Raw genomic sequence first — 18,147 nt, 5'->3', positions numbered from 1 at the left:
TGATTAAAAGCCCAGAGTTCAAGTTCTAGTATTATAAATTTGAGTTGTTAGTCTTTTTTCATCTTTTTTCAGCTAGACATTTTTTTTTTTTTTATTAACTATGTAAATTAGGGGTGTACATGGACCGGGGTGGTTCGGTTTTTATCAAAACCAAATTAATTATATCGGTTTGGATTGGTTCGATTTTGTTGGATTTTTCGGGTTTTTTGTTACATAAATATTATTTCAATCTTACTTTGTTAAATTTTTTATAACTAAATATATGTTCAGTAAAAATTTAAAAATTGATAAACATATGATCTATTAAAATATTCTTATGGGAGAATTTTCTTAGTAATTGAAATTCATGTGTTTTGTCAAGTGAAATTGGTGACGAAAATGGAGAAGGCATCAGCAATGAAGGAAATCGGATAAGGGAGAAAGAAAGAAAAAAAAAAGGAGAAAGGTAGAGAAAAAAAAGTACTAATAAAAAGGAAATAGTGTTTGTAATACACTTTAATACTATTAACGAAAGAGCTAATTAGTTTGGGTGGATTCCGTTTTGAAAAGGGCATATATGGGCCAACTGTATGACTCTAAGGGCATATATGGACCAACTATGTGACGGTAAGGGCATTCTTGAGCTAAAGTATTAACGAAGGGAAAAATGCTCAATTTCGTATAGTACAAGGGCATATTTTGACTTTTTCCGTATAAAGAATAAACTTGCAACATTGCTAAGAAAAAATAGGCCAGGGAATAAAATTATTATATAAAAAGTAGGGTAAAGGATAAAATATGAATATTTGATGTAATAAAGAAGGGCAATATAAGAACAAAATAAGGTAACGACGTCACCACACCAAATCCGACGTTAGTACGAGACATCATTTGTTATTAAAAGATGAAAAATAAAAAAGGGCAGGAAACAATCTAATATTCTTGACCATTGAATAGCAAATTCGTTTGTTGTACATACTGATTATCAAATTTGGTTTACACTTTGACAAGAGGGGTTGCTCTGATGGTAAGCAACCTTCACTTCCAACCAAGAGGTTGTGAGTTCGAGTCACTCCAAGAGCAAGGTGGGGAGGTCTTGGAGGGAAGGATGCCGAGGGTCTATTGGAAACAGCCTCTCTACCTCATGGTAGGGGTAAGATCTGCGTACACACTACCCTCCCCAGACCCCACTAATGGGATTATACTGGGTTGTTGTTGTTGTACTTCGATGCCGATAACCCTTTACCGTTAAACTCAGTACTACCATTTAGCAGGATAATTAAGCAAGCAAGGCAATCAATAAGATTATTACACATATGGTTTGCAATAAATACCAATATGAAAATGTTATATCTGTTGTTTTAAAACGTCTTATCACTACTAATAAGAACCAAAAATGTTCAAAACTATGATGAACCAACACTATATGTATAGAGTAAAAGAATGGCCTATTCCATCTGTAAAATATAGCAATCTGTCTCACACCGAGCCAAAACCAACAAGGTTAAGGCACTAAAATCTCGGGCTTCCTCGCTGCTTCAAATTGGTGAAGAAGCCAATGTTTCCTAGAAAAAATAGAGCAATAACAACCAAGCAAGAAATAGTTAACCAAATCCACTGCTGCAATTTCCTTCTACTTCTGTTGCGAAGCGGGGGAGGAATGGTGGATTTTGTCTTGATCTGCTTTGTATATTGAGATGGTTTCTGAGGCTTCTTAGTGGTCGTTTGAGGATTCTCAGCAGCCTCCGGCTCCTTGACAGTTTCTCTCGGGCTGGTGGAAACCAAAGCAGTTTCACCATCATTAGTTTCGGTCTGTGTTTCACCTACAGCACCCTTCTTCCTTTCCTTCTTCCGCAGCCTTTTCTCCTTCTCCTGTATGAAATAAGATATGATTTAAACTTCATGCATAAATGATAATTTATTGAGATGATCCTATTAATTCATAGGATGTGTGAAAGAAAACCAAAAATCTGCTTCGAAATAACTGAAGATTTACCTTCAGTCTCTGTTCTTCTTCCTTCTGGGCTCGTAATTCAGCCCTCAGTTGGGCCTTTTCTGCATTGCGTTTTTTCCTTTCTAATGCCTCCTTAGCCTTTGCAATCTCCTCCAACCGCCGTTGCTCTTTCAACCTGGCTGCTTCCTCACGCTTCCTCTGTTCCTCCTCCTTTCTAGCAGCCTCCAGCTCCTGAGCAGTTTGCAGTTGCTCGGCCTCTTTTGGCTCATCAACCACACTCATCTCTCTTTGAATTGGTTTCGGAGCTTCTTCTTTCATTTTCTCAATCGGATTCATTTTTTCTGCTGCTTGCAGCGTGATTTTGTCATCCTTAATTTCATCCTTTAAAAGTACTGCTTGCTTTTCTTGCTGAGAGACCGGAGCTTGTGACACAAAATTAACTTTATCTACACGAGCAACCAGCCTAGCAACTCTTTGCTCCATGTAACTGGGAAGTACAGTTGGCTCCTCATCAGGGCCAAGTGTACGACCATCCAAGGTCCCAAATCTCCTCAACGTACTTCTTGTATTACACCTGATGTACTCCTTTCTGAACTCAGCATTCTTATTCCAAAGTTCCATGTACCTTTCGACCTGACAGAGTAACTATTAGACAGAAGCGAAAGTGGAATTTCACTGGAAGACAACTCAAGAATAAAGTTGCTGACCAACCTGATTCACACAGAGGTGATTAAGAGCCTCCATTTCTCTCTTTCGTGCATGATCACTAGCCAAAGTCGCTTCATCCTTGTATGTCCGGAAATGAACATTCTGCATTTTCAGGCATTATGAGATCCGGTAAAATTTTGCCAGTCAAATATGATTTTCGTTTTTCAGTTGAACAGTAAATTATCTAATCTCTAGAATTATGCAACCATAGAAAATAAAATAAAATAAAATAAATAAATAAATGACAGGACCAGAGAACTTGTACTAGCCAACAAAATTGCACGTAATAGAAAAAAAGTCAAAAGCCCGCCAGCTTCAAGCATTAACTAACCCAGTGTAGGCATAACTTGGGAAGCAAAAATGTTTGTGGTTGTATTGTGAAGTAAAAACTGTAGAAATAAGTTTCTCTATCATTGGAGCCCCTAGGTCAGAAGAAGAGAGTATCGGATCCTGAGAACAGATTATAACAGTTCAAGGTTCAATCTACTCGGATGTGGTTACAAACCTTCTCATAGAATCCCTTTTTTAAATTCCGCAATTCTTCATATGCTTCTTGTCGGATATCATCTGCAGCTTTAAACTGCGCTTGCAATTCTTTGAGCTTTCGACTCTCATCTTCATATTTTCGGCTAGCTGCCATCGCAATCGTTTCAGTTTTTGAGGCCTTGATTTTAAGGTTATCAAGTTCTTTCTTCAAGATCTGCACACATTTGTCTCCAGGTTAACGCAAATTAAAAGGAAAAGAAAATCATAACACTAAGTAGCAAAAAGTGACAGCTTGACCAAAAAATTGCTGCTGTCAGGCATCCAATACTACTCTTCAATGCGCAATGTTATTGACACCACTTGATATCAATTATATTTATGATAAGCAGTAGAAGGTTGTACTCAGTGGAACATTAAGGCATCTTAGTGGGCCCACCCTCAATTGTTCTTCGTTTACATCTCTCTCATCCAGAGCCTTCTGCACTTCATCCTGCCTACCAATGTTGGATGAAATCTGTCCACGAAGCTGCTTTAGTTGCTTGATTTCACGAATTAGGAGCTTTTCCTCCTTCAAAGGTAGTGTTTCATGCCCAATAATGTGTTCCATATTACAAATCTGCAGGGAATAGATCATGCAACATAAATAACAAATTCACAGAACAGAAACAAAACACTCCAGTTTGCTGATTAAATCTTTTTACTGGGTTGTCACAAATCCATACCCTATTATCAATCTCATCAATGGCAACTGCATTCTTTGCTTTATCAATCACATCTTGAAGAGTTGAGATCTCTGCACGTTTTGTCCTAACTTGCTTTCTAGCATCTCTCTCTTGAGTTTTGGCAGCTTCAAATTCAGCACCATGAGTTTGGCAATTGGCCTGCTCATTAAAAAGGCATTTCCTACTAAGGTTTACCAAGCCACAATAAAGAGATTAAAAAATATTATTGAAAATTGGAGACACACTCTTTTGTTTCGGATTTTTTGTCTAAAGGCATCCCTGTGTTGCGTCTTCTCATCAACATTTAGCTCAGCTACTCTGATACATTCTCGGAGTTTTTCATCATCAAATCTTGGCATCCTTATCAGGAAGTTAAATCCCTTTGCTGCACTCGCATTCATATCCCTTACAGCCACAGCGTCCACAGAGGAACACTCAGCCGAAGTGGTCAACAAATCACTAGTACTTGAAATTTCAGCATCCCCACCTTGTTCACACATTAGTTTGTCATCATTACTCCTGTCTGAACCACCTCCCGTTTCTTCAGCGCCTGCAATCTCTATGCTCATGTTGGCTGACTCTTGATCAATTTCGATTGGGCGAGTCAAAGTCTCGTTCCCAAATGTCACAGCATCATTGCTAGGAACATCTCTAGTGCTTGGAGCGGAAGTATTTCCCGCTACAGACAACTCTAAGTCAGCCAAAGTAGCCTGATCATGGCATATTTCAGCATTGCCAGACATCCTACAATCATAAGAGCAGATGAAACCTTAAACTTTCTAAACGTGATAATCATTTGAAAAACAACCCATAAGTTAAAAGAAACACATATAAAAAATAATATAACTAAACAAGCAGATAAAAATATAGAACTTTTTTTTGATAAGGTAAGTTGTATTAATCAAAAGGGAGAAAAAAACTCCCGAATAGAAGAAGTATACCAAAAATTAGAGAATTTACATCAGAACATGATTCTCTACAAAAGACACCCAATCTTCTACACAAGTAGGTGCTATATGGGTGCACCAAAAAGCGATCAAAGATAAAAGGCTATTCTTAAGTTGTGAAAAAGAAGACTCAATCCCCTCAAAAACTCTCCTATTTCTCTCTCCCCAAACTATCCACATGAGAGCTAATGGGGCGAACTTCCACGCCTTTTGCTTGCTTCTTCTGCGGAAACCGGCCCAGCTATGTAGATAAAATATAGAACTTAACTACTGTAATTAAGAAAACTCAAAATTGAAAAGATATTAACATTCATCACTGAAAACTGAAAGGTCAAAAGGCAGCCTAAAGTGCATTGCTGGTCTACCTCAATACGCTGCTGCAAATTAATGCACTGGAACCATGACTGACATTGCTGCCATGACCATTTGATACTCATGTGCTCAGAGCATCAACTATTTCACCTCAAAATTCAGAAAAAATAGTTCACAAGCATGAGAAACAGAAACCTCTCCTGAGAGGAGCATTAGTTGAGTTGCTGATGAACACTTTTTCACCAGAATCAGTAAACTAAAAAGTTTTATTTTTGATGAAATTAACTGTAAAAGGTTTATTGTTAATGAAAGAAACAAGTTTTATTACCAGAACCGTGTTGACCTCAGAAATTCAATCAACTTAAACTTTTACCACACATGGAAATTTAAAGGATGGATCTAAAGGGAAAAAAAAAAGTTGGCTTGTTTCAAAATAGGTTCGCCAGCAAGCAGGATTAAATTAGCTTTCTCAGGAAAACACAATAATTCATCAAACTGTGCAAGTTTTAGAACCAAAACCATGTTTTATTTATTAATTCAATCAACTTAAACTTCTATTCAACCTGGAGATAAGTAAGATTAAGTTTCTTAACTGCCAAAGTCATGAAAGGAAAGGAAGGTTCTGCAAAACCAAAAACACTTTTGCTTTTGTTTCAGATAGTTTTATCCAGCAAAAGGGGATTATTTTTACTTTTAGGAAAATCCTCTATTAACTGTTCAGATAGTCAGATGCTCACCTTTCATCAATATTTGTGCTCGGTGGTTTTTCAGCATCCTCACTTTCATGTAAAAATTTGTCATCACTGGTTTGGTCTGCAACACTAGATTCACCTTCTTCTTTCTTAATGCCAGTGAACTCTATAGCCGTATTTGGCATGGGCACCATTTTACTGTCATGAACGGGCTCATTCAAAGTATTTCCAGATACAACATCGCGACACACATCTTTAATACTTGAAGCAGAAGAGTTCCCAACTTCACACAATTTTACATCAGCTAAAACAGACTGGTCAATGGGAACTTCAGCATCACCATGCACCCTACAAGACGAACAATAAGCAGCTTAGTTAGTTGTCTCCATAAAATATACAGCAATGGAAATTCCAACATACCATAAATGACAAAAAGACAAGCAAAAATAACAAGATGACATGGTAAACTAACTAAAGCATTGCATTCCTGGACATGACAAATTCAACAACCCATTAGCATCAAACATCAAATCACAAGAAGAAATTAGGATACTACAAGAACATAAAACTAAAGAAAATTCCCCTATATAGGGACCTAATTATAAAGACAAGAACAAACTTCTGGTGAAACTGATAAGTGATTATGGAAGCAAATCCCCTCAAATTGAAACATTAATTCCTTGGTTTAATATAAAAACACAAGATTGTGGGACCATCAACATGGACAGTACCTATTTGTTAAACTACATATGCTTGCACTAAGAAATAGGTATGCTGAAAAGGGCTTATATAGCAGTAAAAGCATACTGAGTTCTCCAAAAGAAACATTTGGTATGCTGTGCATATTTGCCAACTTTTTTATCGGTAAAAAAGATGAACAATATAAGCACAAATAAATTCACAGGACTGTATAAGGTAAGTAGGTAGCCCTTATAAGCCGATGAATAAAAGGACTTCCTTGAGACAACCAATATTATACCAGTGATCAATGTGGGTTCCCATATTGAAGAGAGTAAAGCTGATTTTCCATGCAAAATACCAACTGTAATTGCCAAAGTAACCGCCCATAATTGTATTTTTTTAGTATAAAAAGAATAAAATAGCATAGGCAATAAATAAATAAATTTCTTCTTTCAACAGGAGCATTCATGAAACAACGGATGAATGATACTTGGCTTGAATAACTAGAAAACAAAGGTTTATTATCTAAATCATGAGGATTCCAGCTAATGTAAACACCATGCAACCTCATTAATATTCAAACTAATATAGGGACACTCGATGCGAGTGTATATGTCTAAAAAAATAGTTTTATTTTTATTAAATATAAATTGCTAATAATAACAACAACAACAACAACAACACAACAACTCAGTGTAATCCCACAAGTGGGGTCTGGGGAGGGTAGGATGTACGCAGCTTTACCCCTACCCCGGAAGGGCAGAGAGACTCCCAATTACCCAAAATTCTTTCATATACACGAGCAAAGAAAAACAGTGCACGGACAGGAAAGGACAACGTACTATGATACTTTCTGTTTTATTAATCTCCTGTTTCCGATAGACCCTTTCTTCATATGGGTTTCATAATTGTAGGAAGAAGTAACATAATTGATAAGGGACTTAATGGAGGCCTTCTACAAATAATCAATCATGGATTTATTGCTGCTGCAATTTTTTTCTTGGAGGGAACAACTTATGATAGAATCCTCCTTGTTTATCTAAAGGAAATGGACGGAAAAGCCATCCCAATGCCAAAAGTATTCTCGATGCTCAGTGGCTTATTGAGAGTTGGAAAGTGGAGTGTGGAAGAAAGACCAATTTAGTCCTATGAATTAAAAGTGGAACTTGAGGGCAATTGTGAGTTTAAATATTCAAGAGCGACCAAGAGACCAACTTAGCTATCGAGAGAGATTGGGGTTATTAAAAGTTCGGATAAATAGCACACAAGAAAAACAGACAATCCACTATCTCTGAAACTTTCTTATTCAAATCAAAGGAACAAATAAGACAGCAAAAAGGGGAATAATAATATTACCCAAAAACGTACAGATTACACTATGATAGCCTCTTCTATCTGCATAGATTATATCATTAATTGCGTAAACGGTATATGTTCAGATAGTTCGAAACGTACCCCACATTATCTGAACCGATGTGCGATTTTTCAGTATCCGCGCAGTTCTCGTAAAGTATTCCGTTGTTAATACTGTTGTCCGCACCATTCGATACACCTTCCAAATTTTCAACTCCACTACCCTCTCTGACCAAGTTAGGTCCCAGTTGAGAATCATCAGCACAGTTATACAAAGCTTCATTTTTGGCCCCAAAAGCATCGTTGCTAGACATGTCTTTAGTACTTGAAGCACAATAATTACCCACCTCAGAAAAGTTTGAATCAGCGAAAGTAGATAGGCCTTGGGAAAACTCAGCATTACAAGACATCCTACATCACAAGAGCAAATAGTCAAACACTGAGTTTATTCAACTCTAAATAAACTATTAGTAAATGAAGACCATTTTTAAACAAGCAAGAAAAGTATTCTTCTTCCAAGAGCATTAACTATTACTTAATACATTTATCTGCTAATTAACCTGGAATAAGTCGAGAATTGAGAGATTGGATTGCAACCCAAGATTTAGTTTCTTTTCTTGCTCGACTAGAATAGTGGATATTAATTACCTAGAGCCTTGGACTATAGTCTATGTGAATTATTCATCACGGAGAAGAGGATGGCCTCGAGCTATTACGGTTTGACAATGTGGTTCCCACTTCATTCATGTCTAAGTAGAATGTAATTGCCATTACTGAATATACTAATTCACAATTCTGAACCTAATTACTAATTTGCATATCAATCACATATACATACCATATTTGTATGTGCATTAAAGACTGTAAGTCGCATGATTACAGATGAACAACAGATACAAAAGAAGATACGTTCATTACTTAATACTACTTCTCAATTTGCATCGGATAGACTGTTCCGGGAAGCAAAAGGGGAAAAATAACCTACTGACTTATATACTTTAGGTCACCATCAACCCAGAAACATTTATTTTATAAAGATGTGTCTTTATTTGGCGAGTTTTTATCCTCAACCACCCAGTACAATTGAAGAAAGAAAAATTTCTATCTTTGTAACCCATGTACTCACCCTTCAGCAGCTAGACTACTGCAGTTGAATCTTTTGCCATCCTCAATTTCTTCGCACATCAATTTATCATCCCCACTTCTGTCCACACCGTTAGATTCACATTCTACTTCTTTACCAATGGTCTCTTGAACCATGCCCACTGGACTTTGACCATGAGAAATACAGCTATCACAAGTTTCATTTCCCCACGCAATTGCATCATTGCTAGACATGTCTCTGCTGATCGAAGTAAAAGAATTCTCTACTTCAGACAGTCTAGCATCAGCTAAAATACACAGGTCACGTGAAAACTCAGCATCACTGGACATCCTACAGCATAGTACACATAAAAGGATCTTCACATAGCTATCCAGAATGAATCTACCAATTAAGTGAAGTATATAGGATCACTAGATAGTAAAGCAGCGAGACAACATATTCCGGACTTCATAAACAGGGGCAGATTTATAGGCAAAAATATGGGGCACGTGAACCCATGGTCTCTCCGCAAAATTAAATATTTTATGTACATATTTTCTAAAATTGGTATAATATTAACTGCTGGCACCCGTGCTCCAAGAAGGGTGAATGGTGCACTTGGTTGAAGGTTGAGTTAATTACCAAGGGGAATAGGGATCAATTCCCACTTAATAAATTTGTCTCATTTTTTTATAGCAGTGCGCACCCATATACTAGAAATCCTAAATCCGCCACTGTTCATAAACATTTAACTAAGGCAACCAAATTTAACCAGCAACTTTCCATATGGATTCACATACTGGTCAATATAATGTTGTTTGGTAATATGAATTATGACCAGAGATGTATAAGAACCTAGATGATAATGTATCACATCCAATTTCTTTTTTTGCTAACGGTGTTTGCCTCCTCTGGATATGAACATTGGTCTCCCATAATCCATTCTAGCTTCATTGACTGCTAGGCCATGCATATCACACTCAAAATCTAAACGAACTTTGCTTCAGCAGGAAAATAAAAGATTTTATTTTCGGGGAAGAGCACAAATTCAAATAATCAATTTAAAATATTGGCCTTCTCATTAACGGCTAACACGAAAGAGCTATATCTACTGATATCAGTATGGGTCTCACTTTAAGTTAACATGAATTTCAATGTTTACGTCTAATGACAAACAGAGATGGCATGCACTTAATCAGAAACCTCTTATTAGAAACAAAGGGCAGCCAAAGGGAATTAATTTCCTTCCATCCAAAATCCTGTTGAGATATTTTCAGATTAAGTGTCTCGTCTTTAACAAGGGGAGACTGGGGCTTCAGAAATTAGGAACTCACCAATCACTAGCTAGACCATCACTCTGCAATCTTTCAGACTCCTCATCTCTTTGGTGCATCACTTTGTCATCTATATCTTTGTCACCATTAGAGGCACTTCCAATTTCTTCATTGCATTTAGTCTCGAAGACAGTGTTGTGCACATTTTGAACATCATTAACCGGGTTATTCGTGCTCTCCTTTCCAGATGTGACAGAATCAACGCTGCAAATTTATGTCAGCTAAAAAGATGAACTGTGGGAAAATTCAGCATCACTATGTTTTCTAGTAAATAGAATCACTTAGCGGTCAGAGAATTAATGTGAAGCCCTTCAAGTTGGTTAATCAGTTTAAAATCCTAGCTCAATTTGAAAAAAGATAAAATATCAGTGCACTCCGAATATCAAGCTACTAAACAAACATCAAGTCTATCATGCAAAAGGTACCAAGCCCAGTGTATGCATTCTTATACTGAAAACGAAGCTTCCACCAAATGCAACGTGGATATAAGTCACATACATCCAATAGCATATTACAGTGAAGGAAGAAACATGAATGGGAAAGTCACATCTCCAGCCTCCTCCCTGCACTCATGTCTCTTAATAGAAAAAGTGACCGAGGATAGAACCGTAAATATCTGTCTGCAGACTACAAAACCTCTCATCAAAAGATCAGAAATGAATCAGACAAATCTTTTGTTCTTCAAAGATAAGAGAGTGTATCTGAATTCTCAATAATATCAAATATAAGGACACCCGTTACAGGCTGCAACATAAACTTCACTGCAACCTGAATATAAATAGCATATCTACTAAAAAAAATGGAGAGTAAAAAATTGAAGATATTGACTTGATCATATTCTTCTTAATTGACCACAGATCTCACTTTAGCAGAAAAAAGAGCGCATAATTTCTCGCCCATCTAAATCTGCTCACAACAGTACTAATCAACTAAATTGAGTCTAAGGACATCCTTTGTCCCTTTTTTGCGTGGGAGGGGGGGGGGGGGGTAGCAGGCAGGTATGGAGACTGCTTTTACTAAATCATGCCAAATGAAAGATTAAGGCGAAAAAACATTTAAATGGCTAGGAACGCACCCTGTATAAACTGGACTGCCACTATTCATTGCTTCAGCATCCTTCCTTTCTCCACAGGTTGAGTTTCCATCAGTCCTTTTTTCTGCGACATCAGATTCACCTTCTATATCTTCAGTTCCTTTGATTTCACTGACCACATTGGATACACTCTGAATTTGGCTGTCTGCATTTTCAGTGTGTTTGCTCTCTTGGCATGCTAGTTTATCATCACTTATTTCCTCTGCACCATTAGACTCGACTTGTATTCCAGTGATCTCCGAAACATTGTTAATTTTCTCTGCACCATTAGACTCATCTTCTAATCCATTGATCTCAGTAACAATGTCGGTAGCCAGTGAACTGTTGCTACCAGCCTTTTCAGCATCCACACTCTCATTGATTTTGCTTAAACCATTAGATTCAGGCCTAATTTCTTCAATGGCTGTAATCTCCGTAACAGTGCTAGGTGCCGCTTGGCCATTGCTCTCTACCTTCCCAATATCTGAACTTTCTTCACATACTAATTTGACATCACCATCAGAATCACCTCCTTTTTCTGTGTTTGTGCTCTCTTGGCATGCTAGTTTATCATCACTTATTTCCTCTGCACCATTAGACTCAACTTGTATTCCAGTGATCTCAGAAACATTGTTAATTTTCTCTGCACCATTAGACTCATCTTCTAATCCATTGATCTCAGTAACAATGTTGGTAGCCAATGAATTGTTACTACCAGACTTTTCAACATCCACACTCTCATCGATTTTGCTTAAACCATTAGATTCAGGCCTAATTTCTTCAATGGTTGTAATCTCTGTAACAGTGCTAGGTGCCGCTTGGATATTGCTCTCTACCTTCTTAGTATCTGAACTTTCTTCACATACTAATTTGACATCACCATTAGAATCACCTCCTTTTTCTGTGTTTGTGCTCTCTTGGCATGCTAATTTATCATCACTTATTTCCTCTGCACCATTAGACTCAACTTGTATTCCAGTGATCTCAGAAAAATTGTTAATTTTCTCTGCACCATTAGACTCGTCTTCTAATTCATTGATCTCAGTAACAATGTCGGTAGCCAATGAATTGTTACTACCAGCCTTTTCAACATCCACACTCTCATCAATTTTGCTTAAACCATTAGATTCAGGCCTAATTTCTTCAGTGGTTGTAATCTCTGTAACAGTGCTAGATGCCGCTTGGCTATTGCTCTCTACCTTCTCAGTATCTGAACTTTCTTCACATACTAATTTGACATCACCATTAGAATCACCTCCTTTTTCTGTGTTTGTGCTCTCTTGGCATGCTAGTTTATCATCACTTATTTCCCCTGCACCATTAGACTCAACTTGTATTCCAGTGATCTCAGAAAAATTGTTAATTTTCTCTGCACCATTAGACTCGTCTTCTAATTCATTGATCTCAGTAACAATGTCGGTAGATAGTGAGTTGTTGCTGCCAGCCTTTTCAGCATCCACACTCTCATCAATTTTGCTTAAACCATTAGATTCAGGCCTAATTTCTTCAATGGCTGTAATCTCTGTAACAGTGCTAGGTGACGCTTGGCCATTGCTCTCTACCTTCTCAGTATCTGCACTTTCTTCACATGCTAATTTGACATCACCATCAGAATCACCTCCAATTTCATTGATTCCTTTGATTTTGGTGACCATGTTGGGTGGCTCTTGACCATTAATGTCTTCATTTTTAGCATTCTCACTTTGGTCACATTGTGACCTGTCTCCGCTGCTGTTCTCTACAAAACTAGATAGACATCCCATTTTCTCCAATGCCGTCATCTCCATGGCTGAGTGAGGTGCCCTTTGGCAGCTGCTGTCTGCGTTTTCAGCTTCCCCACTTTCTTCACTTCTGTCATCATTACTTCTGCGAGGGTCACTAGATTCGCCTCGCATTTCTTCCATGCCTACTGTCTCAATAACAGGGTTGACAGCCATTGAACTGTTCATATCCGTCTCTTCAGCATCCACACTCTTATCATTTTTCCTTGAACCAGTAGATTCACCCTTAATTTCTTCAACGGCTTGTATCTCTATAACAGTGCTAGCTGCAGTTTGGCCACTTTCTTCACATACTAATTGGACATCTCCTTTAAAATCACCTCCTATTTCACTGACACCTTTAATTTCTGTGACCATGCTCGGTGCCCCTTGACCATCACTGTCTGCATTTTCAGCGTTCTCACTTTGGTCACTTTGTAACTTGTCTTCATTGTTGCCATCTGCTTTTGCATCTTCTGCACATCCTTTACTTAATTTTTCATCATCATTACTTTTGTCTGAACCACCAGATTCACCACTCATTTCTTCAATGCCTGTTATCTCTGACACTGTATTACGTTTCATTTGACCATTATCAGCAGGGCAGTTCGAAGTTTCTTTTGTAAACACAACAGCGTCATTGCTAGATGAATTTTGGCATGGAGCAGCTGAATTCCCCACTTCTGGCAATTTTTCGTCAGTTAAGATGGATGGACCATAGGGAAACTCAGCATCAACAGACATCCTACAACCACAGCAATGATGTTAGGTTTAAATCCTTTATCCCCCAGAATAAACTATCCCAGATGTAAACCATCAAAACAGTTCAAAATGCATAAGAGAAATTGAATCGTCAAAACTCAAAAATAAGAATTAAGTGAAATAGACTGAATGCGCTAAATAACCAGTGCACTCCTGGGCGCTAGAAATGCCCAAATTCATTGACAATTATTTGGATGTCTCAATAGATTCGTTCCCCAAAGCTCCATCCCTACCAATTTCACAAGTCCATATGATTTGCGGCACAGAATCGGTTGTGCATGTGATACTTGCTTCTCTTTAAGTCTCATCTTTCTTTTGATAACCTTTAGGTCTTATCTTTTTCATCACATGAATAAGACATAACTTCTTAACATAAGAATTGTGAAGTAGAAATCATATTTCTATTGGTTTGAGGATTTCGTCCTTGACCTAGAGGTTCTGTTTGCAAACCCGAAAAGAGAGATTGGGATGTTGGAGACTTAAGAAGTATAGTATAATTAAGGCTCACTTTACGGATAGTCAAGAAATACATTGTTCCATCATGCATAATTGAAACAAACAAGGATATGCTATAAACAGGTTTATCTAATATTTATCAACCTCTTTTTTGTAACAGATGAAAATATGAATATGCGAAAAATTTATTTAAATATTTTATGGTAAAAAACAAGGCATTAAACCTAGCACATTCTCAGAAAATCCTCAAAAATACATTCCAGACAGAACAAAAAAGAAAGCAAAAAGAACCACATCAGACTAAAGTTTTACTTCAAGATGACTACTCCCTCTCTCTGTCTGACAATTTATGTGATGCACTTTCTTTTTGAATTTATCCGAAAAAGAATGACACATTTCTATATTTAGAAACAATTTAATTTTAAACTTTCTATTTTACCCTTAATGGGATGATCTATAGCCACACTAATATCTATGGCCTGTTTTTTTCTTATCAGTGATATCTATGGCTTATTTTAGACCACAAGTCTCAAAAGTGTTCCTTTCTTTTAAGCAATAGCTAGAAAAAGAGGCTATTCCATCTAAGACATAAGATGAATCGAGGAATCCAACCAAATATGAATAAATAGACAAAAGCTATTTCTTTTGTGATTCCTTCTCACTTCTTGAAGACTCTTTTTCAGCACCTCTCCTATAAGAGAAGAAGCTTTCTTCACCCCAACGTATGGCAGGCCCTTCTTCAAGAGTGCCTTTCCCAGTTAGTGTTGTTTCTCGATTGCGGCGAGGGGCGCCCCTTTTCTTTCTCAAAGTCAGCTCTCTCGCTTGTTTCGTTCCCAGTCAAAACATCACATAAAATTGGACGGAGGGAGTACTAACATTGACTTTCAGTGGATTTACTGAAAAACAGATCTGATATCACAGACCAGAAAGCACATGTACTAAGCATTATTCTCAGACCATCTCCTTGAGCTTTCTTTTTCTGCTAAATTGACAAGTAAATTACACAAATTTCTTTCGAGTCAAAACAATGCCTATTAACTTAAAATCCTATCTTCCAATTTCATTCAAACTCATGATTGAATTCACAATGAAGCGTTTCTGTGGTGCCAACAGCTACTAATATTGACTTTAGATGATTTACTGAAAAACAGATCCGAGATCACATACCAAAAAAAAAAAAAAAGTAAAAGATGAACAAAAAAACGCATTTACAAAACATTTTACTCAGATCATCTCCAAGAGCTTTCTTTTGCTGCTAAATTGACAAGTAAAATACACAAACTTCTTACGAGTCAAACCTATGCTATTAACTTAAAATCATATCTCACAACCTCATTCAAACTCATGACTGAATTCAAAACTAATTAGGCATTTCCATGGCACCAACAACACATGATTACCAAAAAGCTATTCTTTTTCACGCGTAAAATTAAAAACAAAATACTAAAATTAAATCCAATTAACCTTTCACGTCAACTTCAAAAATCACAGATCACATGTACTCACACAGATCATCATCGCGATTGGCCACCAATTCAAACACAAAAATTTATACCGACAGCAGCGCAAAACTAAAACCGTTAAGTACACAAGCATGTTGAAACGATGCATGTACAAAATTCAACAGAAGAAATAAAGATTTCTAATACATACACATTTAATTAAACTGAAATTAACTTAGATCGATGTAAACGGATCATTGATCACAACCTCAAATCAAAACAGTAAATTTTATTTTTTTACCGACAACAGAGCAAAACTATAAAACTAAAACCGCTAATTACAAAATCATGTTAAAATTTAAAAACAATGCATGTACAAAATTCGATATGACAAATAGCGGTTTCTAATACATTCACATTTAATTACGCTGAATTAACCTTAGATCGATGTAACGAATCAAAAACCTCAATCAAAACAGTATTTTTTCTCCTTTCTTAAAATACCTTGAGAGAAACTGAAAGTGACAACCGGCAAGCGGCCAATGTTGTACGGAAGAGACTCTGCTCCACCGTGTTCCGCCGTAAGCGCGGGATCCGATCTGTGTTTTCACGATGCGTTGTTGATGTTTTGATGCATGAAATTGAAGAAAGAGAGCGAATTGGGAATGAATTGTGTTACAGTCCCGTTGGGGTTTAACCGTAAAAATGAGTCCAAGTTAGAAAAGAAATACTACATCTGGATCTAGTAGGAGCGTAGCTGTAAGGGTATTTTTGACTTTTAACCTAACATCTACAATTGATTATTGATCTACGCGGGTAGATGTGGGGGTATTTTCGACCTTTTACAGTAAAATCTAATACAAATTGATCTAGGAAATCTACAATTGATCTACAATAGATTAAATATTCTTTACACTATAGTATTATTTGTGATATTAATAATTAATATTTATTATATAAAATTTTGCAAAATTACCTCATAAGTAACTTGTTTGTGTAAATAATTTATAAATGTTAAGGCATAGAACACAAATTTTTAATTACTATTAAGTAAAATCAACAATTGATTATCTATAAAAGGGTCGATATTGGGGTATTTTTGAGTTTTTGAGTAGTTGAAATGGAGCTAGAATCTGATTACACTTGCTTTAATTATGCATTATCCAAATTTACCAGAAAATTATATAACTACTGCTGTTTCAGATTTGGTAGATATTAAGATATTTTTGACTTTTTTTGAATGAAATCTACAATTGATCTAGAAGGGCTAGAAGCAGGGGTAACTTTGACTTTTCAACTAAAATCAACAATTGATCTAGGAGGGTAGATGCAGGGGTATCTTCTTACTTTTTGAGTAAAATCTATGATGAGGGGATATTGTTTATTTTTAACTAAAATTTGTTAATTTGTTAATTAGTTAACTGATCTAGGAAGTTAGATGTAGGGGTATTTTAGATTTTTTCGTGCAAGTAAAAATACAGTTGGATTTTGATCAGACTTGCTTTGACTTTTATCTACTTTTAGTTACGCATTATCCAAATTTACCAGAAAATTATGTCTTCATTACTATTTTTTTATTTGGTTTAGGTTCAATAATTTCTTTTTTCCATTTCCACTGACGGAAAATTGTTTTTTTTAAAAGAAAAAAGAAATATCAGATTAAGAAGTAAACGGGAGAAATTAATTTTAATACCACTGCTACTAGTCGATTAGCTTAGGATTGGAAGATATTTGTTGTTGTACTATTACTATTATTAGTGTTAGAAAATATCAATGAATAAATAATGATGGATGTGGATGTGATCATTATGTTTTCTACATGCTTAGTGTAAAAGAATTATTGTAAAAGAAAATCTAAACAATCTTGTATAATATATAACTTCTTTTTTATATTATCTATACTTTATAATATAAGAAATCTCCTGTGCTTAATCAACCTGTCAAAACCAGCTCATTTGATTTGAAGTACGAAGGAGCAATTTCCATCAACATTTTCCTAAGAGAAGAAATGGAATCAATTGAAAATCAAACTTCAAATCATCACATTGCAACAGACATTAAATGTCATTTGAGTTATAATCAAAAAAAATTGAATATGTAAACTTGCATATTATTACGAAATTACATATATAAATACTTTTGAATGAATAATGTTCTTTTTGTTATAACTTTTTAATACATACGTAATTGTGGTCGTAAGTCGTTACAACATGAGTTATTTTCCAAAATAAAATGATTGGATTAGGTTAATCTCATATTCAATGCTAGATCTTTTTAATGATACTTCTTTTTAGTAATTACACATGTTTTAAAATCATATTTTTTGGTGAAAGTTTTTTGATACCCAAGAGCCTTGTACAAGGAGGTGGATTTGAGAGACGTACCTCTCATTTGCAGACGACT

At 36.2% G+C, this 18,147-nt stretch overlaps 1 protein-coding gene across 1 annotated transcript; it reads right to left on the bottom strand.

Moving 5' to 3' along the window:
* Positions 1-1,299: 1,299 nt before the first annotated feature.
* Positions 1,300-16,458, bottom strand: LOC104091001 (uncharacterized). The gene is made up of 13 exons (XM_009596244.4): positions 16,249-16,458; positions 11,328-13,829; positions 10,253-10,456; positions 8,961-9,269; positions 7,937-8,245; positions 5,846-6,148; positions 4,095-4,593; positions 3,850-4,008; positions 3,564-3,743; positions 3,147-3,341; positions 2,645-2,743; positions 1,976-2,566; positions 1,300-1,851 (listed from the first exon to the last, which is right to left on the bottom strand). Exons 2-13 carry the CDS (start codon positions 13,826-13,828, stop codon positions 1,492-1,494), a joined length of 5,709 nt encoding a protein of 1,902 aa, XP_009594539.1. The 5' UTR covers position 13,829; positions 16,249-16,458; the 3' UTR covers positions 1,300-1,491.
* Between the last annotated feature and the right edge of the window lie 1,689 nt (positions 16,459-18,147).

Source organism: Nicotiana tomentosiformis, chromosome 10 (assembly GCF_000390325.3).
Source record: "Nicotiana tomentosiformis chromosome 10, ASM39032v3, whole genome shotgun sequence".
In the NCBI taxonomy this organism is placed as follows: domain Eukaryota; kingdom Viridiplantae; phylum Streptophyta; class Magnoliopsida; order Solanales; family Solanaceae; genus Nicotiana; species Nicotiana tomentosiformis.
The sequence above is the reverse complement of the archived record's forward strand: the minus strand, read 5'-3'. Positions and strand labels throughout refer to the sequence as shown.